At 37.3% G+C, this 26,763-nt stretch overlaps 1 protein-coding gene across 1 annotated transcript in view; it reads right to left on the bottom strand.

Moving 5' to 3' along the window:
- The window catches only part of GCK (glucokinase), a 71,964-nt gene extending 48,972 nt beyond the window's left edge, over nt 1-22,992 (bottom strand). Inside the window, exon 1 of the mRNA XM_074227330.1 lies at nt 22,626-22,992. Within this exon, the coding sequence (XP_074083431.1) occupies nt 22,626-22,637 (12 nt within the window). The 5' untranslated portion in view covers nt 22,638-22,992. The remainder of the gene's footprint in view (nt 1-22,625) is intronic.
- Nucleotides 22,993-26,763: the final 3,771 nt, after the last annotated feature.

Raw genomic sequence — 26,763 nt, 5'->3', positions numbered from 1 at the left:
TTAACTTTACACGGTTATTGGGAAAATCAAATGTATATAGAGTAGTTTTCGAACTTTTACTATTAAAGAATTTAACAGTCAAAAAGAAATTTTAGGGATACAATTTTTAAATATCCTTATGCTTCCCCACACTATTCTAAAATGATTCTTTAAACTGAATGTCATATGAGTTAACATGGAATGGTGGCTAGAGCTCAGTGCTAAAGTCAGGAAGACCTGGGTTAAAATGTTGCCTTACCACATAACATGATGCCCTAGAGACCTTCCTAATACTATCTTGGTACTTTTACAGCACTTTTAAGTATTAATATTCAACCCCAAACTACCATTTCATAATCAAGTAGATGAAAGGCCTATGAGGGGTGGGAAAGAATTGAAAAGAGTTCAGTACTCAGCAGTCCCCTCCACCTCCACTCCAAGTTTAGAAAAGATCAAACTTCAAGTTTTCTTTGAGCATCAGGTCAGTTCCAACTTAAAGAGAAGATAGAAGAGGCCAATCTCACTTTAAGTTGTTGGAGGAAGAGATTCTGAGAAAACATGAGAGTCTCAAACTGTCCCTATTCCCAACTTGCTACTAGTTTTCCCTTGGGTGAGATCAAGGAAGCTCTCTTGGTTGAACTGAGTTACTTCAATTCCAATAGTAGATGCCTTTATTCTAATTGATAGATATTTTATGTATACCTTCTATGATTTCTGTTTTGCTATAATTTAGATAAATGGTTTCTTTGCTATTTGCCATGTGAATTTTTTGTGGAACTGATATTAAGCAGGGAAGAGGACAAATCTTGTATATAGAGTTTGTGTGTCTGCCCCCCCTCCCCGCCTTCCAAATGATGAAGAGATTGGAAGTTAGATGGAACACAATCATATCCCCCAACATCAATAAAATTTAAGGGAGCAGCAAGACCTTCTTCTAGGTTTAAAGTACTTTCCAATTGTATTACTTTTTGTCTTTCAAATTTTCAATCCTACTTGATTCTAAAATCTTTTTTCCATTCTCATGGGTTCCATCACTTCCTGATTTCTGTCTATGTAAAATTTAGGGAAGGAGATGATTTTTTTTCCTTCCCCTAGTTTTATACTTCTTACCTTCAGCTATGAGAGACTGAAGCATTTTACATTACTAGGCTCTTTTCAAATCCTGTTGACAGTGTGAGTGAATCTGGCATAGGGCCAGGTGAAAAGATTCAAGATATGAGATGAAGATGCTAAAATCTCCTGCTTCTAGAATTTTCTGCTGCAATTAAGTACCAGACAACTTAGCTTTTAACAAAATTCTCTCTACCCCCACTTCCCCCAGCTCTGTGGCAACATCAGCAGAAAGTGCTGCTGGATCCAGCAGTCAATCAGAATTAGAAAAATAAAGATGGGAGCCATTGTAAAGGTGGCCTAGGGAAGTCAACCTCAATCTCCAGATTGAGTTGTGTGCCATTCCACTACTAATCATCCATCCCTGGGGAAAATAAGGCTCTGATAAAATCTCTCTCTCTCTCTCTCTCTCTCTCTCTCTCTCTCTCTCTCTCTCTCTCTCTCTCTCTCTGTCTCTCCCTTTCCCTCCTGCCCTCCTGCCCTCTCTCCCTTTTTCCCTCCCTCCCTCCTTCCTTCCTTCCTTCCTCCCTCTTTCCTTCTCTTTTCTCATTCTTTTCTCTCTCTAGTAGTTTTCTAGTGTGTAAATAACTTCACCCTGAAACCACGCAGGAGACAGTAGCAAGATTCTTTCTCCTCTGTCTTTCTCCCAATGGACTTGTCCCCAACCATATTCACTATAGCCCAACACATTAAGGCCTCTATTTTAAAAACAGCATTAATAAAATGATAACACCTGACATGTTTATAGTACTTTTGCCCTACAGTAAACCCATGGAAAGGCATGAAGAATCTCCATTTAATAATAATAACTTGTCATATTTCTCTATCATTTTAAGGTTTAAAATACATTTTTCTTTCAGTCATTTCTGTGCAATAGATAGTGCAAGTATTACTATCTCTTCCCTCCTCATTTTACAGATAGGAAAACTGAGGTAACAGAGATCATAGGACCAGAACTAGAATAGATTCCAGTGGTTCGAACCCTTATTTTACAGAAAAGGAGACTGAAGCACAGAGGGCATAATTGACTTAACAAGGAATACACATGTAGTAAGGGACCAAGAAGGGATTTGAATTCAGGTCCTTTGCCTTCAAAGTCAATGTTCTTTTTGCCATAGATTAGATGAATTAGGTGATTATATAGGTGGCATAGTGGATAGAATGACATTTTAAAAATATTTTATTTATTTATTTTTCCAACTACATGCAATGATAGTCTTCAGTAATCATTTTTTGCAAGGTTTTGAGTTCCACATTTTTCTCCCACCTTCCCTTCCCTCCCCCCCCTCCCTGACAGAAAATAATCTAATATAGGTTATGCAGGTATAACTTTGTTAAACATTAATTCACATTAATCATCTTATGAAAGAAGAATCAAATCGAAATGGGAAAAACATTAGAGAAAAAACATAATGCATAAGACAACTTTTAAAAATTGAAGATAGTAAGCTTTGGTCTGCATTTAAACTTCATTGTTCCTTCTCTGGATATGGATAGCATTTTTCACCACAATTCTTTTAGAATTGTCTTTGATTACAATACTGCTGAAATGAATAAGTCCATCATAATTGTTCATCACCCAATGTTGCTGTTTATGTGTATAATGTTCTTCTAGTTCTGCTCACTCTAATCTGCATTAATTCATGCAAGTCTTTCCAGGCTAGAGAATGCCATTCTTGAGTCAATCTGGCTTCAGACACTTTCTAGCTGTGTGATCCAGGGCAAGTCACTTAATTCTATTTGCTTCAGTTTCCTCATCTGTAAAATCAACTAGTGAAGGATATGGCAAAACACTTCAGTTCTTTGCCAAGAAAAACCCCAAATAAGAGTCATGAAGAATTATACAGAACTGGAAATATTACTAAACAACAACAAATATCTGAAGGAAGGATTCAAACTCAGATCCCCTGTATATAACCTCATATATAAACTCATAGTACTTAATCTACTATGCCCCAATATATCCCAGCTAATTTATCAAGACACAGGTCAGACAGGGTTTATTTCTAAATCCTCTTGGATTTTGTGTGTGCGTTAGGGTGGGAGAAGATTGGAGGGTTAAAGGAATTATCTAGCATTTAATTGACCTTTTTCAATTGACTAAAGCCACTGACCTCATCAGATTCCATAGATTTAAATATTCTCTCTATGCAGATGATTTTCAAATCTCTATATCTAACCCCAGTCCCTTTCCTAAGCTTCAATCACACATCACCATCTACTTTTGAGACATTTCAAACTGAATGTTTATTTGGTAGACAACTCAAATTAATCATATCCAAAACAGAACTCAGTATCTTTTCTCCCATTCCCTTTTCAAAATTACTATCTCTCTGTTGAGAGCACTCCACGAAGGTTTGCAATCTCACTTATTAACTCCAACTCCTCCTCCTACCTTCTTACCACAAGTCTCCCCATATCCAATCAGTTGCTAAGTCATCTCTCTCTACATCTTTCCATCTGTGCCCTTCTCTCCACTCACATGGCCACCACCCTCATTGCCTCTCTCTTAGATTAACTATTGTAGTAACCTTCTAATTGTTCTTTTCTCCTTTCAGATTTATCATCCTTCACTTAATCACCAAAGTGATTTTCCTACAACACATGTCACATGTCAATAAACTCCACTGGTTCCTTATGATCTCTAAGACACAATACATAGTCCTCTGACCCTTTAGAAACTTGCTCCAACCTACCTCTCCAGTCTTATCATTTATTGCTCCATTTCATATATTCTTGAGTCCAGTCAAACTTCTATGCCTTACTATTTCTCTTACCAGGCATTCCATCTTTATTCTTTCCATGGATCATCTGTCATCCCAGCCATACATTAACCTTAAAAGCTCAACTCAAATACCACCTCCTACTTGAAGTCTTTCCTGAACTTCCCAGATACCAGTGCCTCCTCTCATTACTTTGTATCTAATTTATTCATTATGTCCCAAAAAATCTGTGTGCAGTGTTTAGCTATGGCTCCCCTGCAAAAGAAAAACCCAAACCTTAAGCTCTAAGACTTTTGAGACAACTTGGATAAATTTTATAGGTGTGCATGTTGTCTCCCCTGATAGAATGAGTTCACGGAGGGCAGCAACTATGCTATTGTCATCTTTGCATCATGAGTACCCATATGGCACAGAATGGATATTTAGTAAATGTCTCTTGATTGACCAATTCATTGGGGTATCAGGGTAAAGGAGGAAAAGTAAAGAAAGATTTGAGATCTTCAAGTATTTCATAGAATCATAGAACTAGATTTAAAAGGAACTTCTATCCAGATTGGGGAAGAGGAAATTGAGGTCCAAAGAGAAGTAACTTGCCCAAGCTCACTGACATAAACCTGGTAGTACTAGTCTTTGATCTCAGCTTCTGTGATGCCCAAGTTCAGCATTCTTTCTACGGTATCACACTGCCTCCCCACAAAGGGTAATCACATAAGAAAGAAAGGAGAGGGAGGGGGCAGCTAGGTGGCACAGTGAATAGAGCACCAACCTTGGAGTCAGGAGTACCTGGGTTCAAATCCGGCCTCAGACACTTAATAATTACCTAGCCATGTGGCCTTGGGCAAGCCACTTTACCCCATTGCCTTGAAAAATCTAAACAAAAAAAAGAAAGGAAGGAAAGGGAGAATAGAACAGGACCAGTGGGTACAAGTTAAAGATTGTGGCTCCATATGAAGAACTTTCTACCAATTAGAGTTATATAATAATGAAAGAACAGCCTTTGATGAAATGAAATGAAATGAAGTTTCTATTCACAGAGATAGTCAAATAAAGTTTGGATGACCATTTGACTTAAGATGCTATGGAAAATATTAATGAATTGATTTGAAAGTTGGACTCAGAGGTTCCTGCAAATGCTAAGATCTTAATTCAATAAAACATGTTTCCAGAACTCATTTAGATAATTGAAATAAAAAAGAAAACTCTCCCTGGTATCCACTTTTCTTTTTTGGGTATGTAATATAATTATTTTATCCTTCTTCCAAGCAAGAAACACTACAGTCATATTTGACCCTTTGCAGTCCTTTACCTCTCTCATCCAGCATGCTCTGAAATCATGCCAGTTCTTCTTACATAATATCAACCACTTCTTTTATCCTCTAGTGACTTTCCATTGACCTAATAGATCCTCTCCAAGATCCTCACCCTTGATTTCAAAGTTCTTCAATGTGGTGCAATAGTCCTCTTAACCCCTCTTATAACTCTCCTGCCTTTGATCTCCTTTATTCACAGTAGATATGGAATGAGGGCAAAGCAATTGAGGCTGTGCCCCAGGATGCTAAATTTAGAGAGCCTGTTGGCAATAGACATTCTTCAGATAAGTTGAAACAACAAAGCTTAGCACTATTTATTCAGAATAGTTTTAAAAATACATTTTATAGTTAATTTTTGTTTTTACATCATCTACATTTTCCAATGTATCCCTCTCTCTTCCCCTTTCAGAGGATCATACCTTATAACAATGAATTTTTTTAAAAAAAGGAAAAAAACCCCAGCTCAGCAAAACTAACCAGCATACCAAAAAAAGGTCACATTAAATGCAGTGTTCTATATCTATGCAAAGAGGAGAGAAGGATGTGAATTTTTTGTTTCCTCAATCCAGACTCATGTTTTCTCTGCTAAAGAGCTCCCAGTAAAAAAACAATTTACTACTATACTTGTAATATAGCTTTTATATAATCATAGATATTTATTACCTGTTATATCATCCTTAGGATAGAACTATCTTATAGATTGCCCCTGAAATATATCCTAGATAGTCTTACAGAGTTGACTAGTGTCACTGAGAGGTTCTGTGACTACGTACCGGAAACTGGACTTGTTCCCTGGTCTTTCTGATTCTGAGGTCAACTCTTTATCATCTATGCCATGGCAACATACTAAAGGCAGATTTAGATTTCTTCAGTGTCAAATTTAGCCTGAATATCAGTTAAAAAAACAAACTCAACAACTTTTTAACAATCAGAGTTTTCCCAAAGTGACTTACACTATCTCAGAATACTGATTTCCCCCTTCCTAGAGGTCTCCAAGAAATTCTAGATGACAGGGATATTGTAGAAGAGAATACAATTATAGCTGAGATTGGGCAAGGTCCTCCAAGTTCCTTCCAAATTTGAGATTCTAATTAATCCCTCATTAAGTAACTCAGATCAAGTTGACATTTTTCCAATCTCAATTTATTCTTTATTTCTCTCAGTATCCTGCCTTCCACCATCAAAGTATGTTAGGCTGATAGCCTGGAAGGATTTGCATGAACTGATGCTGAGCGAGATGAGCAGAACCAGAAGAACGCTGTATACCCTAACAGCAACATGGTGGTGATGATCAACCTTTAATGGACTTGCTCATTCCATCAGTGCAATAATCAGGCATAATTTGGTGGTATTTGTGATGGAGAATACCATCTGTATCCAGAGAAAGAATTGTGGAGTTTGAACAAAGACCAAAGACTATTACCTTTAATTTTAAAAAATTATCTTATTATGTAATTTTGCTATCTCTTATACTGTGTTTTTTTCTTTAAGTATATGATTTCTCTTTCATCACATTCAACTTAGATCAATGTATATCATGGAAAAAATGTAAAGACTAATATGTAAGACTGTAAATTTAAACAATGTAAAGACTGCCTTCTGTGGGGGGGTGGGGGAAGAGAAGCGAGATTAGGGGGAAAATTGTAAAATTCAAAATAAATAAATTTTTAAAAAAGAAAAATAAGTATCTTAGGCTGAACACAGAGATTAATCCTGCAAGTTTCTTTTCAATATCATTAACAGAAGACAAATCAATGGAGGGAGGTCAAACATGGAACCTGGGAATGCAGAATAAAGACTGCATGGAGACTCTTCTTTTTGTGAGTCTGATAGCAGGCAATCTTGTGTTTTTAGTGAAAGATTAACTAGTTTTCAAAATTTTGGTTGCAAAAGTACACAGGGGGAGAGCCATAATTAACTAAAACTATACACAAGAGTATAAGGGACAAATTTAGGAGGAGGATAATGATGCCAAAGAACAGTAATTTACTGGAGAGGAGGTAGCCAGAAAATAGTGAAGATGATTGTACCTTGAGGTGGTAGCTGGAATTTTGCTCCCCTGCACCTCTATCCGCCTACAGCCCCATCCCTACTGTTGCTGGCACTCTGGGACAAAGCCTTAGGGTTCACTTCATGTTGGTTATGACTCTGGCCTAAGGCATCAAGGAAGACCTGGTAGATGAACTATAAGTTTTTCAAATGTATTTGGAGAATTCAGCATGGCAGAATAGGGTAAAGTCATCAATGTTGGGCCTTGCCAATTATCCCTCTTGTTGCATTTATGTTGAATTATTTTGAAAGTATATAGATAGCTTTTATTCCAAAAAATCTCAAAGTCTTTCTGAGGCTCCTATAGCTGTATGTAAATCATGCCACTGTCCACAAAAAAGAAGAATGAAAGATATTCAGAAAACATTTCAGGCACCCTTCCCACCTTCCCTCCTCCCTAATTCTTCCACAAATTCTACTACTCATCTGTGCAAAAGCATTCAGTGTATATTCAGAGCAGTGTGGGAGAAATAATGCCAATTGTAGAAACAAAAAATCTCTATTCAAATCCCACCTCTGAGGTTCACTGGCTATTCAACCATGAACACAACTTTACCATCCTCATCCTTGGTTTGCTCATATGAAAAAGTTGGATGTTGTGAGGAAAATACTTGGTAAAGCTCCAAGGTTCGAGAGAAACACTTTTTATTATTATTAATGATTACCAAGTCATTGATAATATTCATTAATTTATTTTGTTCATTAGTAACAAGGGTAAAAGAATGCAATCTAATTTTACTAAACTGTGAACTTTCATGAGGACAAGATAAAAGTTTTATTTATCTTTAACCTCCTCCAGTATCTAATAGAATGTTTTAAATAAACAAATTCCTTCTCCTTTGAAATCACTCTCTGGGAGGTAGTTGAGTGGTGTAATGGATAGAAACTTGTACTGGGAGTCAGAAAAACTATTCAAATCCTATCTAAGAAACTGACCAGATCTAGTGAATAAAAAAAAAAAAGACTCAAAAATTAAAAAAAAATTAGAAAGTGACCAGCTATTTTACACTGTATAAATTTCTTAACCTGAATAATGTGAAACAGAGATAAGAGCACCTACACCTTACTGAGATGCTGTGAGAATCAAATGGGATGATTTATATGAGCTCTGAAAAACTTACAGTTTCAGGTACATATTAGCTATTATTATGATCGTTTCCCGTTTCCTTTTATTTATTTGTCTAGATGTTAAATTTCCTAAGTAAAATATAAGTATTTGTGGGCAGGAATTGTTCCATGTTGTTGCTAAAAGAGCCCTCCACAACATGGTCAATTAGCATTTATTAAGTTGTTGTTGTCTTTTTTTTTTTTTAGTTTTTGCAAGGAAATGGGGTTAAGTGACTTGCCCAAGGCCACACAGCTAGGTAATTATTAAGTGTCTGAAGCTGGATTTGAACTCAGGTATTCCTGACTCCAGAGCCAGTGCCCTATCTACTGCACCACCTAGGCCTGCCCTGTTGTCCTTTTTTAACAGAAGAATATCATGACATCAAATTAATGATGACATGACATGCATATTATATAAAGTAAGGGGAATGTTGTGCAAAGACATTGTTCTCCCTGCCTCTTATAGACCCACCTATGGGTTTACTAAATTCTTTAGTAAACAAAGCTGAGCTACTGCAGAGCTCTCACTAAAATGGCAAATCAAAACATATTATCTATTGTTTCAATAAAAACTTTTAAAAGTAACGTTGGACAGCCCTGGTCTATGCTACTCAACTCTGCAACCATACTCCCCCAGCAAAACTTTGGTTTTCTGGAAGCTGCCCAGTGCGTCATGGGAATAAGCTACTGGATTGCTTTACAGTCAGAACTACAATGATATCCAACTGTCTTTGAATCTACTACTTTCGTTCTTGATTAATGAAAACATTCTTGGCTAATGCTTTCTGGTTCCTCTTGCACTGGTCCAAGAAATTTACCTCTAGCAGTACAATACAAATACCCCTGACTGTCCCCCTTAATCATGGCCGAAGTTCCAAAAAAACCCAATAAAATAGAACTGAGGTCATATTCCATTATTCCTAAATGGGGTATCTAGGCAACTCAGGTCTGCTTTGAACACTCTAATTTTTTCAAAGTAAAAGCTTTGAGCCAGAGGGAGAGTCAGCTAAGAGCATTGAGGGAGAGCTAAGAGATGGGGACTGGGACAGGCAGTAGTGGCTTGCCTGGAGCCACCTTGATCCCAAGAGCCAACTATAAGCTCTTTAACAATTTTAATATATGCTATTGGAGTTAGATAGATTTGAATGAAACCTCATGCCTGTCATTTGTACAATTCCAACATTAATTAGTCAAATTTTCACATACCTATTCTTGAGGAAGGTTCTTGTCATTTTTTGTTTTTTATTGTCCAATTTCATTTTATTTTCAGCTCAATTATTTTCCCCTCCTTCCCCCCACAAAGACAAAATCTGTTACCTCATCAATCAAAATAAAATCTCACATTAGTTCTCATATATGTATAAATACATATATAGATAGATATTTATATATCTATATAAATATAGATATCTATCTATCTATCTCTAAATATCTGTTCCTCAATCTGAACTCTGAGTCCATTTATTCAAGATACTTGTTATTTTTTCCAATAAAGGAAAGTGAAACATGCTGCATGAAGGTAAATTAATCTAGCATTCCTCAGCATGACTTAAGGATGACTCTCAAATTAATAAACAACTGGTTCAAAACCTTGGACTGAACTCTTGACTGAACCAGTGCTGGTCTCAGAATTGAGCAGAAATTTTCCCTCAAAGTCCATCTCTTTGGGTATTTCTATGAGTTACATGTTAAATTTGAGTTTTAGAAAGCATTTCTAGAGTGTGACTCTTATGAAAGGTGAGAAGGGAGCAAGTGTGACTCTGCTAATTAACAGCAGCTTGAAGACTATTCATAGAACTTCCCTCTGATCAGTATGTGTGATGCTTCAAATAGCTTGCAGCTCCACTCTTGCTGAGATTAATGAAAACTTGATTTGCCATATTTGTGAAAAATAGCGCTTCATGCTTCAAGAAAAGAATTCTAGGGTGACCTTTGACCTCATCCTCTACTCTTGGTCCTACCCCACCTTCCCTTGCCACTAACTAGCATGCATAGTCTTGGTTTTCTGTTATAATGGAATTTGCATTTATATATTTCTGGATACACTGACTTCGCACTGTCAGGACCAAGTGGCCTCTGAAATAGAGATGTCTGAAAGAACAGGGGAGGTGTATAACTGTTGCTGACCTTACGACCCAACATTACCACTGCCCAACTCTTTAGTGTTTCCTGGGTCTTAAGACCTCTGCAGTGTCCGTGCCAGCCTTCCTCTTAGCAGGGACACACAACATGGAGAGCACACAAGCACAGACACATAGGGAAGGCCATTCATTTAACCTGACTTATCAGTGTTGCTTGTGATGCTCTGTCCCACAGGCATCTTGTTAACTTTTCTTTTTTTCTCTCCTGTTGGTATGAGTCATCTCTACAGAATAAGGGACACCGATCTAGAAACTTGGGCTGGTTTTTGCTTTTAAATTGGCTACAGTACGATTCAGAGAGAAGGGTTCTTGGAAGAGTGATTGACAGTAATGTGCTAGAGATTAATTGCTCTGCCTTCCTGATTATTGTAAAAGATCTGCATACATTAACCTCATTCATTCATTTGATAAATTGATATGCCAAGCCCTCTGCCAAACTGAGCCCACAAAAAGAGGCAAAAGACAAGCCTTGAACTCAAGGATGAGGGAGGCAACATGCAAACAAACATATACAAACTAAGTTATGTATAGGATAAATAGAAAAACAGTAAAAGAGGGGAAGCACTGAAATTAAGAGGAGTTAGAGAAGGCTTCCTGTCAAAGGTAGGATTTTAGTTGGGACATAGAGGAAGACAAAGGTCAGTAGCCAGAGCAAAGGATGGAGAGCATTCCAGGCATGGGAGACAGCTAGTGAAAATGTATGTCTCTTAATATGACTTCATTTAGAACCCATTACAATTAGAGTTAAATGCCTTCTGATACTAAATTCTTCTATTCCCTTTTCCCCACCTCCTACACTCTCTCACTTCTATTCCTAGGTACTTCTTGGCTGGAGAAAGTGTCATACTCCACCCTATAAGTGGTCCTGACAAGAGAATGTCTTTAGCAGTTATTTCTGAGCATAAGAGAGAAGCACAGAGTCACTGACAGAATCCTAAATGGGCAAGAGGATCATACTTACCTTCAAAAATACTTGACTTCAAAGCAGAGCATGACTAACAAAGATAGAAAATAATTTGACATCCTTTAATGAGTACCCAATTTCCCAAGAGACTCAGTCAATGTTTGTTCACCAAGGTTCTCCAAGAAAGGAGATTTGCCTTACCAGTGGTGTAGCCTAACTGGATCATCTCTGGCTTAACCCAATGATGCCCTAGAGCCCTAATACTATCCCTAGGACCCAAATATAGAATATGTCACAAAGTATTCTTTCAGGGAATCTGAGATCCAATCAAACTGGCTTTCTAATCCCTGGACATGTCCTGCATTTTCCCTCCTATTTGCTTTGGCTCCCAGCATTCTCTATACTTGGAATGCCATCTCCTTCACCCCTCCATTTCTATTTGTTAAAATTCAATTCATACTTGAAATAGATTAAATGCCTTCTTTGAGAGGTTTTTCTTTCTTTCACAGGAAAATAATATTATAACCTCAGAATTCTCAAAGCATTTGATTTCTAAGTCTTGTGGACTTCTTCTAGTCTACATAGTGTTATAGTTATTTGTATATGTCCTCCTACCAAATATTTCCTATTAGAATAAAGGAATTCTAATTCCTATATTCTAGGAATATTAATCTTTGAAATTGATTTGAGTACATATAGAAAGTGATTAGAAATGTTTGTTGTTGAATGAATGGGTAGAACCAGGGAGCTCTAAGCTTGTAACTACCACAGAGTCTGTTTCTGAAATTTGTCTGACTCTTGAGGGACAATAATTAGGACTCTAAAGAATGTAAAAGCAGCTTCAGGGTTTATCCAGAAGTCCACCAGAATTTGGACTGATGGGTCCCACTTTAGAGTGGTTTGGAATCCATCTTCTCCCCACTGGGGACCAACTCCAGTCATATCTGTGAAATTTGCTCATTCTATCCACCCTGATCTATGAATATCCTTTAGTTTCCTTCTTGAAATCTTCTGTCTTGGACTTCCACTAAAGTACCTTCCCTGAGTTCTATCTAGATCTCCAGGGAATGCTCCCAGCTGACTGCTAATTCATGATAGATGGATTCTGATGAAGATATGCTGATTCTTATCTCTTTCAAACTACTTGCAATTCAATTTTTTTTTAGGTTTTTTTGCAAGGCAAATAGGGTTAAGTGGCTTGCCCAAGGCCACACAGCTAGGTAATTATTAAGCATCTGAGGCCAGATTTGAACTCAGGTACTCCTGACTCCAAGGCTGGTGCTTTATCCACTGCAACACCTAGCTGCCCCCTGCAATTCAAATTTAAAAAAAAAGTCCTCAAGTCCTAAAGGAAGCTACAATATAATCACCAAAAGATAGGTGGGGAAAGTTAATTTGGGGATAGAGCTCCTATAATCTCACCACATAAGATAGCTAGACTATTTGGTTGATATATAAAGTTGATCCTGCTCTCAAAGCCTGTGGGGAAAAAAACCTTTCTGCTGAATTTAATATATATATTCTAACACCAGGTACAGGGCTTTTTCTATCTACAACATCATCCTTTCATCCTAGGAGACCGGCACTAGTGCTTGAAAAGATGGGATTGATGATGAAAAGCTATTTTTAGAGAAATTGTGAATCAGATAGCATAAAGAGTCCCCCCCCCCCCCCCCAGAGCAGAAGGAGAGGAGGAAGGCATAAGAAGCTAAAAGCAGAAACATCAGTCAATTCTTAAGTCTAAGAGGTGGGATTTGTACCAATTTATCCTAACTCAAGGTCCAGTACTCTATCTACCAGGCCTCACTGACTCTATTTTGGATATGATAGGGGCTTAATAAAAACTTGCTAAATTTGACTGAATTATAGACTCTTCCAACCCAACTTTTTTTTTCTTTTAGGAATCCCTAGTGAGAAAGATGTACTGGACTAAATGTACATTTCCCTTCAAAATCTAGAGATTCATATTTCCAAAGTCTCTGAACCATTGTGAGAGCTCAGGAGAAGAATGGGCTGGGATGCTATTGGGGATACTCTGTTATTTGCTAGATCTACAAAAATCAGTGCCATACCAATATGACTAAAAAGGAAAATGATCAATGTTGGAGGGGACTTTAGAAAAGTGGGACACTAAAGTATTGCTAGGGAAGTTGTGAAGTGATCCAACCTTTCTGGAGAGCAATTTGGAATTATGCCCAAAGGGTAATAAAACTGTGCATAACCTTTGACCCACCAATACTACAACTTGTCTATATCCCTAAGAGATCTGTGAAAAGGATAAAAATTCCATATGTACAAAAAATATTTATAGCACCTTTTTCATAGTGGCAACAAATTGGAAATTGAAAGGATACCCATCAATTGGGGAATGGTTGAACAAATTGTGGTATATGAATGTGATGGAACACTATTGTTCTATAAGAAATCATGAGGGATGGGATTTCAGAAAAGCCTGGAAAGACTTGCATGAGTAAAATGAGAAGAACCAGAAAAACATTATACACACTAGCAACAATATTGGATGATGATCAACTATGATGGACTTCTTCATTTCAGCAGTACAATAATCAAAGACAATTCTAAAATTCTTGTGATGGAAAACAACATCAAAATCCAGAGAGGGAAATGTGGAGTTTGAATGAAGACCAAAATTTACTATCTTCAATTATGAAAATTGTCAAGCTTTGTGTCATTTTTTTCTGTTTTTTCCCTTCTGTTTGAATTTGATTCTTCTTTCACAGTAAGATTAATATGGATCTATGTTTATATTATTATACATGTATAGCTTACATTAGATTGCTCTCTGTTAGGGGAAGGAGGAAGGACAGGGAGAAAAATGTAAAACTCCAAACTTTGCCAAAAATTAATTGCTAAAAACTACTGTTGCATGTAATTGGAAAAACAAATAAACAAAATATTTAAATTTAAAAAATCAGTGCCACATTGTAAAGAATACCCAACATTGCACCAAGCCTGCTCTAGGCCCTGTGTTACACAGAAAAGTTGAGAGGACTGGTATATTCTAGGGGTTAATCAATCATTCTACATGGAACATCAAAGCATCACTATTTTTAAAAAGAAAAGATATAGACTTGGAAATAGTTATAACTGGGTACTGAAATAGTGCTCTAAAGCTTCTCAAATATTTCAAATACATTATGAAATTTGAACCAGCACAACACAGGAGCCTACCATTGATCAGCTTGGGTTGTAACCTCCATCCATTAGTCTTAGTTCTGCTGGGAAATACAGAATATGTCAACTCCCTCTTACACAAGACAACCTTACTAATGTCTGATGACAGCCATCATTTCTGCTTTGACCTTTTCTCCAGGTAAAGCACCCTCAGTTCCCTCAATGTTTCATCATATGGTATGATTCATTTCCAATTTGTTCAATCCTCTTTGGACCAATTCCATGGGCTACCCTTGTTGCCCAGACTAATTATTCAAATAACATAGCAAAATAATAATAATTTTTAATATTATCTCATTTGATACTCATAACAACCCTGTGAGGAAGAAGCTGTTACTTCTTACATTTTACAAATGTGGTAACTAAAGTTGAGAAATATCAACTAAGGCTCACTCCAGGTAATACAGCTGGTAGATGTCTAAGGTAGGATTAGAATTTAGTTTTTCCTGATTCTAAGTGCAGTACTCTAATCATTATGCAAACTCATTGCCCAAGAAACAAAATTACTATGATCAAACTTTTCTAGACTCTTTTCTCATTTTTGTCCTTCAGAGTCTTTATCTTTTTTTTTAAAGGCTCAATTCAAGGGTCACCTCTTCCTAGTGGCCTTCTCTGATTACTAAGTCAAAAATGTTCTCTCCAGGCATCCCTAGAATACTTTGCTATTCTCTTCTTTGTTATGTTGTTCTTTATTATAACTCTTTTTGTTACTCTTCCATAACTTCTTATCTTGGGGTATACTTTGCTTTGACATAAACAGAGGTGCTTAACTTGGGGTCTACCTCCCACAGGCCTGTGAATAGATTTGGAGGGAAGGACATGAACTTGAATGAGAAAAAAAGATACATCTTCATTTTCACTAACCTCTAGTTGATATTATATTTTTTCAATTATTTGTATAGACATACAACTTTATCCTGGTCCACAGGTCTTGACCAGACTGCCAAATGGGTTCACTACAGAAGAGACTTCAAGAAGCCTTTTCCTAGGAGAATATAAGCTACTATTGGTCCCCCCACCCACCCCCAGTCTCTAGCACAATGCCTTGGACATTATAGATGCTTACAAAATGCTTGTTGAATCCAATTGAATCCTCTTCACATGAGCAAGCTGATTAAGCCTGTACTTGTGTGACTGATTTTTGGAGCCTAAATACATTTATCCCCATTTGATTTCATCATATTAGTTTTGGCCCATTGTTCTTATCTGTTAGGATCTTTTCTGGCCCTTATTAGCTCTCCTGCCCAGATTTGTGTTATCAGCAATTTTATAAGCATGTTTTTATGCTTTTATGTGAGTCATTGAAAACAAATTCAAGAGTAGAAACAGAGAACAGTCATCACATTGGTAGACAATGGTTCATTAGAACTCTTTGGGAGAAGTTGTGGTTACTCAGTTACCTAAAAATCTTATTGGTACTATCATCCAGGTTCATTTCTCCATTTTGTACCAGTGCCATGTTGTAGAGGGTACCTAATATTTTACCATGCCCACTCTGGCTTTGAGTCACAGGGAAAAGTTGGAGGATTTAAAGGGGGATTAATCCTGGGAATTAACCAATCAATCTAAAATATAGCATCCCTATTTTTTAAAAGGAATAGGGTATGGACTTAGAAATAATATAAGAATAAGGATGTCAAAAGAAACTTTTTTCTAATAACTGTTGATTTAAAGATTCATTGCTTCTACACTATTCCCTGCCTAATAGTCTAATAACCCTCCTTCCCTGTGTTATGTCCTTGTAGTCACTGCTTTTTTTAATATGCTTTCAAATCATCTGGTGATTAATCTCTTCTAGAATTCTGCTATACTTTGACAAGCTTACCAGTTTATGCAAATCCCTTTTCCCCTCAGTCCCTGATTTTTATGGAAATTAGGATATTTATTTATGTCCAATTTCCTAGTACTTCTCCCCCTTTTTATGGTTTCTCAAAGATTGCCCAACATGGGAGTCCCACATCTTTTAAATCCTTTCCTGGTCCCCCAAAATTTTAGAATCTTCCCTTATGAGATTGATTACCTTCTATCTTGAATGTACCTACATATTGTCATGTTTTCTCTTATTAGATTGTGAACTCCTTGTAGGCTGTTTTTGCATTTCTTTATATCTTCAGCACTCAGTTGAATGTCTGACATATGGTAAAGGGCTTAAATACTTACTGTGCAATCCACTTTCCAGATGGAAACCTAATGGACTCAAGAGTGCAGACTAAAGCTTATCATCATCATCATCATCTACTACTTCTCTCTCTCTCTCTCTCTTTCTCTCTCTCTCTCTCTCTCTCTCTCTCTCTCTCTCTCTCTTCTATTACCTTTACCTTTCCTTCATTCCTGGAAAGAGTTAATGTGGGAAATACTTTTATGTGACTATACATATTTATAATGGGTTTTGTATTTCATGTATTCTAAGTGGGTGGGAGAGGGTGAAGTGAGGAGATATTTTAGAACTGAAAATAAAATAATATTGAATTTTAAAATTGTTGACTTATTCATTGACTGTCCTGGCTATCTGAATTTATTTAAAGGTGCTGTGGCACAGATAAAAGAGATTTAGCCTTGGAGTCAAGATGACCTGAGTTTGAATTATGCTTCTCATAGAGGCTAGCTTTGTGCCCAAAGGAAAATCATTTAACTTTTTGAAGCATGGCATCTCTTTGGAGCCCTATTGGCCACAGAATCATAGGTTAGGTAGGCAATGGGTGAATTTAACCTTATGACATCACAAATCTAGAGACAAAAAGAACCTCAGAGATCATCTAATACAATCTCCTAATTTTAAAGAAAAGGAAATTGAGGCTTTGAGAATTTAAATAGATCAAGGCAAATGGGTGGCAAATAATAGAGATAGGATTCAAACCTGGATCTCCTGAGTCCAAATTCAGTAATCTTTCCAGTGCATTATGCTGCTTCCCCATGTGAGATGATTAAAAAAATATATGATCAATTAGGAAAGGTTGAAAGAAATGACATAATTTTTACCTGAAGAAGATAAAGATATTCAATAGATGCTGAAAAACCTTTTGAAAAATACAGCACCCATTCCTACTAAAAATACTAGAGAGTGTAAGAATAAATCATCTGTTCCTTAGAATAATGAGCAGTATCTATCTGAAACCATCAACAAGTATTATATTCAATGGTGAGAGGCTAGAGCCATTCCCAATAAGATAGGGATGAAACAAGGACGCCCATTATCACCACTTACTAGTATTAGAAATGTTAGCTTCAACAATTAGAGAAGAAAAAGAAATTGAAGAAATTAGGATTGGGAAGGAAGAGACAAAACTCTCACTCTTTTGCAGATGACATGATGGTATACCTAGAGAATCCCAATAAATCATCCAAAAAACTACTGAAAACAATTAGCAACTTTAGCAAAGTTTCAGGATATAAAATAAACCCTCATAAATCCAACTTTTCTATGTATGTCTAGCAAGATACAGCAGGAAGAGCTAGAAAGAGAAATCCCATTCAAAATAACCTCAGACAATATAAAATACCTGGGAGTCTATTTGCCAAGGCAGACTCAGAAACTTTTTGAAAACAATTATAAAACACTTCTCACACAAATTAAATCAGATTTAAATAACTGGGCAAACATCAACTGCTCATGGATAGGTAGAGCTAATATAATAAAAATGACAATTCTGCCAAAACTAAACTACCTGTTTAGTGCCCTACCAATCAAGATTCCAAAAAAATTATTTTAATTCATTAGAAAAAGTTGTAAGTAAATTCATATGGAGAAATAAAAAGTCAAGAATTTCCTGGATTCAATGAAAAAGAAGTGCAAAAGAAGGTGGCTTAGCCCTACCAGATCTAAAGTTATATTATAAAGCATCAGTCATAAAAACTGTCTGATATTGGCTAAGAAATAGAGTGGTGGATTAGTGGAATAGACTAGATGCAATAGCAGGAAACGATTATTGTAATCTGCTGTTTGAGTCCAGCTATTGGGATAAAAACTCTCTCTTCAATAAAAATTGCTGGGAAAATTGGAAGTTAGTGTGGAAGCAACTTAGATTAGACCAACACCTTGCACCCTATACCAAGATAAGATCAAAATGGATACAAGATTTAGACATAAAAACAATATTTTACAAACTAGAAGATCAAGGAGTACTATATCTGTCAGATCTATGGAAAGGGAATCAGTTTATGACTAAGGAAGAGATGGAGAACATCACTAAAAACAAACTAGATGATTTTGATTACATTAAATTAAAAGGCTTTTACACAGATATAACCAAGATCAAAAGAAATGTAGTAAATGTAGTAAACTGGGAAACAATCTTTACAACTAGTGTTTCTGACAAAGGACTCATTTCTAAAATATACAGAGAACTCAGTCAATTTAAAAAAAAGCCATTCCCCAATTGACAAATGCTCAAAGAATATGCAAAGGTAATTTACAGGTGAGGAGATCAAAGCAATCCATAGCAATATGAAAAATTGCTCTAAATCATTACTTATTAAAGAAATGCAAATTAAAACTTCTCTGAGGTACCACCTCACACCTCTCAGACTGGCCAATATGACCAGAAAGGATAATGATCATTGCTGGAAGGGTTGTGGGAAATCTGGGACACTAATATATTGTTGGTGGAGCTGTGAACTTATCCAACCTTTCTAGAGAGCAATTTGGAACTACGTTCAAAGGGCAACAAAAATGTGCATACCCTTTGATCCAGAAATACCACTACTGGGTCTATACCCTGAAGAGATGTTGAAAAAGGGTAAAACATCACTTGTACAAAAATATTCACAGCAGCCCTGTTTGTGGTGACAAAGAATTGGAAATCAAGTGAATGTCCTTCAATTGGGGAATGACTTAAACTGTGGTATATGTATGTCATGGAATACTATTGTTCTATTAGAAACCAGGAGGTATAGGAATTCAGGGAAGCCTGGAGGGATTTGCATGAACTGATGCTGAGTGAGATGAGCAGAACCAGAAAAACATTGTACACCCTACTAGGAACATGGGGGTGATGATCAACCTTGATGGACTTGTTCACTCCATTAGTGCAACAATCAGGGACAATTTGGGCTGTCTGCAATGGAGAATACCATCTATATCCAGAGAAAGAATTGTGGAGTTTGAACAAAGATCAAGGACTATTACCTTTAATTTAGGGGAAAGAAACCTGATATTTTATTGTCTGATCTTGCTATCTCTTAAATTTTATGTTTCTTCCTTAAGGACATGATTTCTTTCTCATCACCTTCAATTTGGATCAATGTATACCAAGGAAACAATGTAAAGACTGGCAAATTGCCTTCTATGGGGGTGGGGGGAGGGAAGTGAGATTAGAGGAAAAATTGTAAAATTCAAAATAAATAAAATCTTTTTAAAAAAAGAAGATAAAGTTCAATAGACTTGTAACTTAGGGTGGGGCAGTTAGGGCTTTTTCCAAGTCACTGAATTTAAAGCATATAAATTTAGAAGGTACAGAGAGTATTTGCAGTTCTTCAGATGAATAGGAAGAACAAAGCTTATATCATAGTTAGCAAGAATAATTCATTAAGAATATATTACCATAGGGTGGCTAGGTGGCACAGTGGATAGAGCACTGGCCCTGGAGTCAGGAGTACCTGGGTTCAAATCCAGCCTCAGACACTTAAATACCTAGCTGTGTGGCCTTGGGCAAGCCACTTAACCCCATTTGCCTTGCAAAAACCTAAAACAAAAAGAATATATTACCATAGATCAATTAAGAGATCAAAAAATATTCTATCTGATGAATCTATGGCAAGGGGAGAAATTTATGCTCAAACAAGAAATAGAGAACATTATAAATTGCAATGTAGCCAAGATCAGAAGGAAAAGAGAAAGTTGGGGAACAATTTTCATAGCTACTGGGTTTTTTTTTAGGTTTTTGCAAGGCAAATGGGGTTAAGTGGCTTGCCCAAGACCACACAGCTAGGTAATTATTAAGTGTCTGAGACTGGATTTGAACCCAGGTACTCCTGACTCCAAGGCTCGTGCTTTATCCACTGCGCCACCTAGCCACCCCTGCTACTGTTTCTAATTAAAGTTCTCATTTCTAAGATAGAGAATTGAATTGAATTTATAAGATTATGGGATTGCCCAATTGACAAATGGTCAAAGGATATGAACCAGCAGTTTTGAGATGAAGAAATTATAGTCATATGAAAAAATACTCCAAATCATTATTGATTAGAGAAATACAAATTGCCTAAGATAACAAAAAATGAAAATGATCAATGGTGGAGAAGTTATGGGAAGATTAGAACATTAATACACTGTTGGTGGAATTGTGAACTGATCCAGCCATTCTGGAAAGCAGTCTGGAACTATGCCCAAAAAGCAATAAAACTGATCATAATCTTTGACCCAGCAATACCAATACTAGACTTAAATCCAAAAGAAATTATAAAAATAAGACAAATATCACGTTTAACAATATTTCTAGCAACTCTTTTTGAAGTGATAAAGAACTGGAAATTGAGGGAATGCCCATCAATTGAGGAATGGCTGAGCAAGATATGGTAAATGAATGTTAGGGAGTAATATTATTCTATAAGAAACCATGAATGGGGTCACCTAGGTAGTGCAGTGGATAGAGCACCGGCCTGGAGTCAGGAGTACCTCTGTTCAAATCCGACCTCAGACTCTTAATAATTACCTAGCTGTGTGACCTTGGGCAAGCCACTTAACCCCATTGCCTTGCAAAAACCTAAAAAAAGGGGCAGCTAGGTGGCACAGTGGATAGAGTACCAGCCTTGGAGTCAGGAGTGCCTGGGTTCAAATCTGACCTCAGATACTTAGTAATTGCCTAGCCGTGTGGCCTTGGGCAAGCCACTTAACCCCATTACCTTGAAAAATCTAAAAAAAAAAAACCTAAAAAAAAATTTGGCCTCAGACATTTAATTACTTAGCTGTGTGACCTTGGGAAAGTCATTTGACTCCATTGACTAAAATTTTTTTAAAAAGCACAAGTGGTCTAGAAAAGCATGGAAAGAATCATATGAACCAATGTTAAGTGAAAGGAATAGAAATATTGGATTGTATGCATTGATCAACTATGAAGGATCCAACTACTGTCAGCAGTTCAGAGATCAAGGACAACCCTAGGAGAACTATTAGGATCAATACCATCCACATCCAGAGGAGAAAAATCTTCACAAAGTTTGGATGTATACTATGTTGATTTTTTCAAAACTTCTCTTATGTTTTTCCTTCCTATCTCTTTCTTTCTCCTTAGTCCTAATTATTCTTACACAAAATTACTATTATGTAAATATGTTAAACACAAATATCCATGTACATGTACAACTTTTACCAGACTGTTCACTAAAATGGGGAGGGGGGAGGGAAGGGAGGGTGATAGAAAAATGTGTAACTTTTCAATTTGCAAATAGAGGAATGTTGAAAAACTACTATAGCATGTAATTGGAAAAATTAAATAAAATATTAATTAAAAATATATTACCAGGTGGCATGTTGGAATATTCTTTCCTTGAACCTCTTCATCCCCACAGAGCAGATTGCTAAGTAGTAGTGTCCACCTCCCCTGAAAGTCTCTATCTCCCCATTCTGAGGGAATATTACCCACCTCACTCCCACTCCTGAATCTCATTTTGGAAGCCAGGCATGGTATTTGCTCCACATATAAAACTTGGTTATGGTTCAGAAGCCCAGGAAATGACTCCACTGTTGTTTTCAAGGTAACCAGAACTTTAGGACCAGCTACAACAACTGTACTACAGGAAAAAAAAAGCTAGATGTAAGGAGAACTTTTTGGACAATGAGTATCACTAGTGGCCCCAAATATGTTATTAAACTAAGATATATTCTGGAATCTTTTCTGGAAGTCTCTAAAAATGGGTAGATGCTCCTCCATTTGGGGGATGGTTTGCAGTTTTGTTATAAGGCTATAAAGAGGCTAAAAAAAAAGTCTGCTTACTCTCACAAATCCCTTAAAAAATTCTAAGCCTGTTCTTTTGTTCATTGTTCCCCACCCCCACTCCCAGCCTCTCCAAGCTTCAGTTACCCTGTCTTCTAGTCCAGGTAGAGAAGGACCAGGAATCTTTTATAGCCACAACATCCCCTAGAAGAGGATTATTATAACTAATTAATTACCCAGCAGCTCATTCCTGACTTGCCACTTCAGACGCCCAGGATCCTTCCTCTTAGGCTTCTGATGTTTCTCCCAGCGTGCATTGCCTCCCTCAGAGACATAAACATCCCTTTAATGAGCTAGTACATCAAAGCCCAAAGGAAGCAGCTTTATGAGGGCTGGCTTGTTTTCTCAGAAAGCTGGGTCTGCAAATAATCCCCTGTGTTCTCATTTCACTTTACTGCCTTTCTGAGTGAGCGTAGACTTTCTCATACTCTCCCTTTGTCATACTCTCCTTAGGAGTCTTGTTTCTCATTCTTCCCCTTCTCTCCCCTTCTTCTAGTCCTTCTTATTCAGCTGCAGTAATTACGAGTAAATTGTTAGAGAAAAGTGGTTCCATACTGTAAGAGAGCAGCTTGGCACACAAGATCTGGCAGATGTTTTATTTTGTCACATGTGTCTCTGGTCTCTACCCCCACCTCATCCCTTGACTGAGTTAATATTTAAAAGACCACATTCAAGGCTAGTGAACAAAGATTGCCCTTGCTCCTGGGACTTGGTTCTTTCCATAGACAAATGCCTTTGCAGTATGATTTGGGTTCCCATAAAATTCAGTCCGATAAAAATGCCTTTGACCGGCTTCCATAGTGACAGCTAAGCTTACAGTCTTTAGCCTCAGGATGGACTCTCAGCTAGCAGATGCAAGAAGGGCAACAGTTTTTTTTTGGGTTTGTTTGTTTTTTGCAATGCAATGGGGTTAAGTGGCTTGCCCAAAACCACACAGCTAAATAATTATTAAGTGTCTGAAGCTGGATTTGAACTCAGGTACTCCTGACTCCAGGGCTGGTGCTCTATCCACTGTGCCACCTAGCTGCCCCAGGGGCAACAGTTCCACTCAATTCAATCCAGATATTAAGAACCTTCTATATTCTAGGCACTGAGGAAGTGAGGAAAAAAATCAAAATGCACAGCTCCCCTATCTTCTCCTTCTGTGTTATGGTCCTAAATGATGGAGGAAGAGGTGTTCCTTTTCCCTGTCAAGGCAAACCCCTTCATGGGTCCTAGGTCCTGACTCCTCTATCAATTTGCCCACACTATCATCTCTACCCTATTTTTTTTCAAACTCTCTCTGCACTGGCACCTTCCCTACTACCTACAAACATGCCTATTTCACACTTACTCTTAAAAATTCTCATTTGATCCAACCATCTCTTGATAACTAAAGCCTTCTATCTCTCCTCCCCTTTTCAGCTACTCTTTGTAAAGTTCTCTGTACTAGAGGTCTACACTTGCTTTACTCTCATTTCTAAAACTTCTGCAGCCTAGTTAGTATCTAACCTCTCCATTTAATTGAAACTATTCTTTCCAAAGCTAACAGTAATCTTTTTAATCACCAGATCTAATAACCTATTCCGATTCTGTCCTGTTCCTCACAAGTGTGGGTCATTGATCTCTACCAAGGACAAGATAGGTCTGACCAATGGACTTTGGACTATGATTACAGAATCATAGGTCATATTTTATTTTAAAGGCAGTAAGGAACAACTAAAGTTTCTGGACTCAGACCTGTGCTTTAAGGAAGATTGTTTTGATAACTCTGTGATATTATAGATTGAAGAAAAAGAAGCCTGGAGACAAGGAAATGAATTTAGGGGTTATTTCAATACTTAAGGTAAGAGATCCTAAAATAAAGCAAAAGTTTTATGAGTGGAAAGTAGGGAATTAATGAGTAGGATTGACAAGACTTGATAAGTGATTAGCTACAAGGTATGATGGAGAATAAGAGTCAAAGATGATGTCAAGATTATGAATCTGGGAGATAGAAAGGATAATGGTGTCCTCAACAGAAGGGGGATGTTGGGGGCAATGAATTCTGTTCTTCAACAAGATGTTGCTGCATATTGGCCAGGGACCTTGGCTCCCCACTGTTAACCATCTTTTTTGCAAGGGCTTTGCTACCATTCTATCATGTCCCTTACCCCACCCAGTGACAGACCAGGGTCATTTACCCCAGCAGACACAATTTGAGCCAAGTGAGTTGGTACTATTTCCTAGTTTTCCTTTAGGGTTCTGTGAAGGAAAAGACCTAAAGAGGAAAGTTCCACTTAGGAAGGCATTATTAGGAAAAAGAATCCAGGAAAGCACCTTCAATAGGGCACCTCTGGCCTCTTTCTACCTTCCTTCCAGGGCTTGTTGTACTCAGACTCTTTTTACCCCATTGTTGTTCAGTTGTTTTAGTTATATCTAACTTTTCATGACAACCCCCCCCCCCCCATTTGAGGTTTTCTTGGCAAGGATATTGGAGTAGTTTGTCATTTCCTTCTCCAGCTCATTTTAAAGGTTAGGAAACTAAGGCATAACATGTCCAGAGTCACACAGCTACTAAGTGACAGAGGTAGGATATGAACTTAAGTAGATGAGTCTTTCTGATTCTAGGCCCAGCACTCTAACTACTATGAAACATAGTCACTTTTCTATCCTACTCTCTTTCAAAACCTGCTCTCTGAAAAAGATAATTTACATAATTGGAATATTGACAAGTATTGAAGTATCTCTCTCAGGTATTTGCACTTTACTAGAGGAATAAGCTAATGATTATTTTTCTAATGGTGAAATTTCAGGCATTAGCAAGCTCAAGAGCACAAGTATAAAGAGAATTAACAAAAATATTTTTAAATTAAGAAGGATCTGAAGCATGGATTGGAAAGAAACCTCTCTTTCCCCTGAACTAGCACTGCATGGAGGGTCTTTTTCTTTTGGTCTCACATTCCTTGTCTCTATTTTGGATTCTAATATAAACTGTAAGGACTGTGTTATCTTCACTGCCCAAATAATGTTTAACACAGCACCTTGTACCTAGTGGGTAACTCAATAGATACTTGTTAACTGGATGAATGAATGGATATATATATGGACACAAGTCACAAAAACTAGAAGCTACACCAAGAAAGACAGAGGCAAAGCAGCCAGCCTGGAAGATACAGGCACAGAAATAGTGAAATATGAAAACATCCTTCAGATTAGAATAGGGCTTCTTAACCCTTTTTTGTGTCTTGGACCCCTTGGGTAGTCTGGTGAAGACTTTGGGCCCTTCTTAGAATTACATCTGTTGTATCGTTCAGAATGGAAGGAAACACTAAATTTCAATTCCAGATTAATGAAAATAAAGAAGGAATTTTTTTCCCCATCCAAATCTGTGGACCTCCTGATTCTTTCCAAGGATTCGTGGGGGTGGTGCTGAGCAGATGAAGCACCTCAGAATTAGAGCTAAATAAAGTGGAACTGGCTGCCTCAGGAGGTTAGGGGTCTCCCCAAACTAGAGTTCTTCCAGCAAAACTTGGGTGGCCATAGGTTGGATACATCATAAAGGGGATTCATCATTTATGTATGAGAACAAGTTCATCTCTGATTTCCTTTCTAATTCAGACATGCTGTGTGATGGTTGGGAACCCGAAAAAGAGGAAAAAAGATTTTGTCTTTTTCTTAGGTATTAAATACAGAACTTAACATGGGAAGATCTGACAGAGTAATAGTGAATACTTCCTCAGGTCTCAAACCCAAAAGCTAGTTCAGTGCTATTCCCCATTCCAGAAATTCTTTTCACTCCCCCAGCCCCCTCTTATCTGGATTATTGTCATAGCCTCCTAATTAGAGTCTCAATTTCTAGTCTCTTCCCCTTCTAATTCATCCTTCACATTGCTGCTAAATTGAACTTTCTAAAGTGCAGGTCTGACCAGATCAGTTCCTTGCTCAAGGTTGTTCAGTGACCCTCAATTATCTCTAGGATTAATTATAAACATTTAAGGTTCTTTGCCATCTAGTGCCACTATTTATTTCTAGATTTATGTTGTACTACCCTCTCTAACTTCTCAGACCTTTATATTATTTTCCTTTTGTGACATTCCATTTCCCACCTCCTGATCTTTGTACAGGCTGTCACTCGGATCTAAAACACACTCCTTTTCCAGTACTCCTCATCTACAAAGACTTCTTAGCTTCCTTCAGGGCTGAACTCAAGTGCTCCCTTCAACATAAAATTCCCATTCCTACTCCTCTTTAATTGTTGGGCTCTCCTTCTGAAACTATGTTTGAAATTTTGTATACTTTATTTTTAATTAATCTAGGTGCCTGCTGTATTTCCCCTTTAGGATGTAAACAGAT

This window comes from Macrotis lagotis, chromosome 1 (genome assembly GCF_037893015.1).
Source record: "Macrotis lagotis isolate mMagLag1 chromosome 1, bilby.v1.9.chrom.fasta, whole genome shotgun sequence".
NCBI classification, from domain to species: Eukaryota; Metazoa; Chordata; class Mammalia; order Peramelemorphia; family Peramelidae; genus Macrotis; species Macrotis lagotis.
The sequence above is the reverse complement of the archived record's forward strand: the minus strand, read 5'-3'. Positions and strand labels throughout refer to the sequence as shown.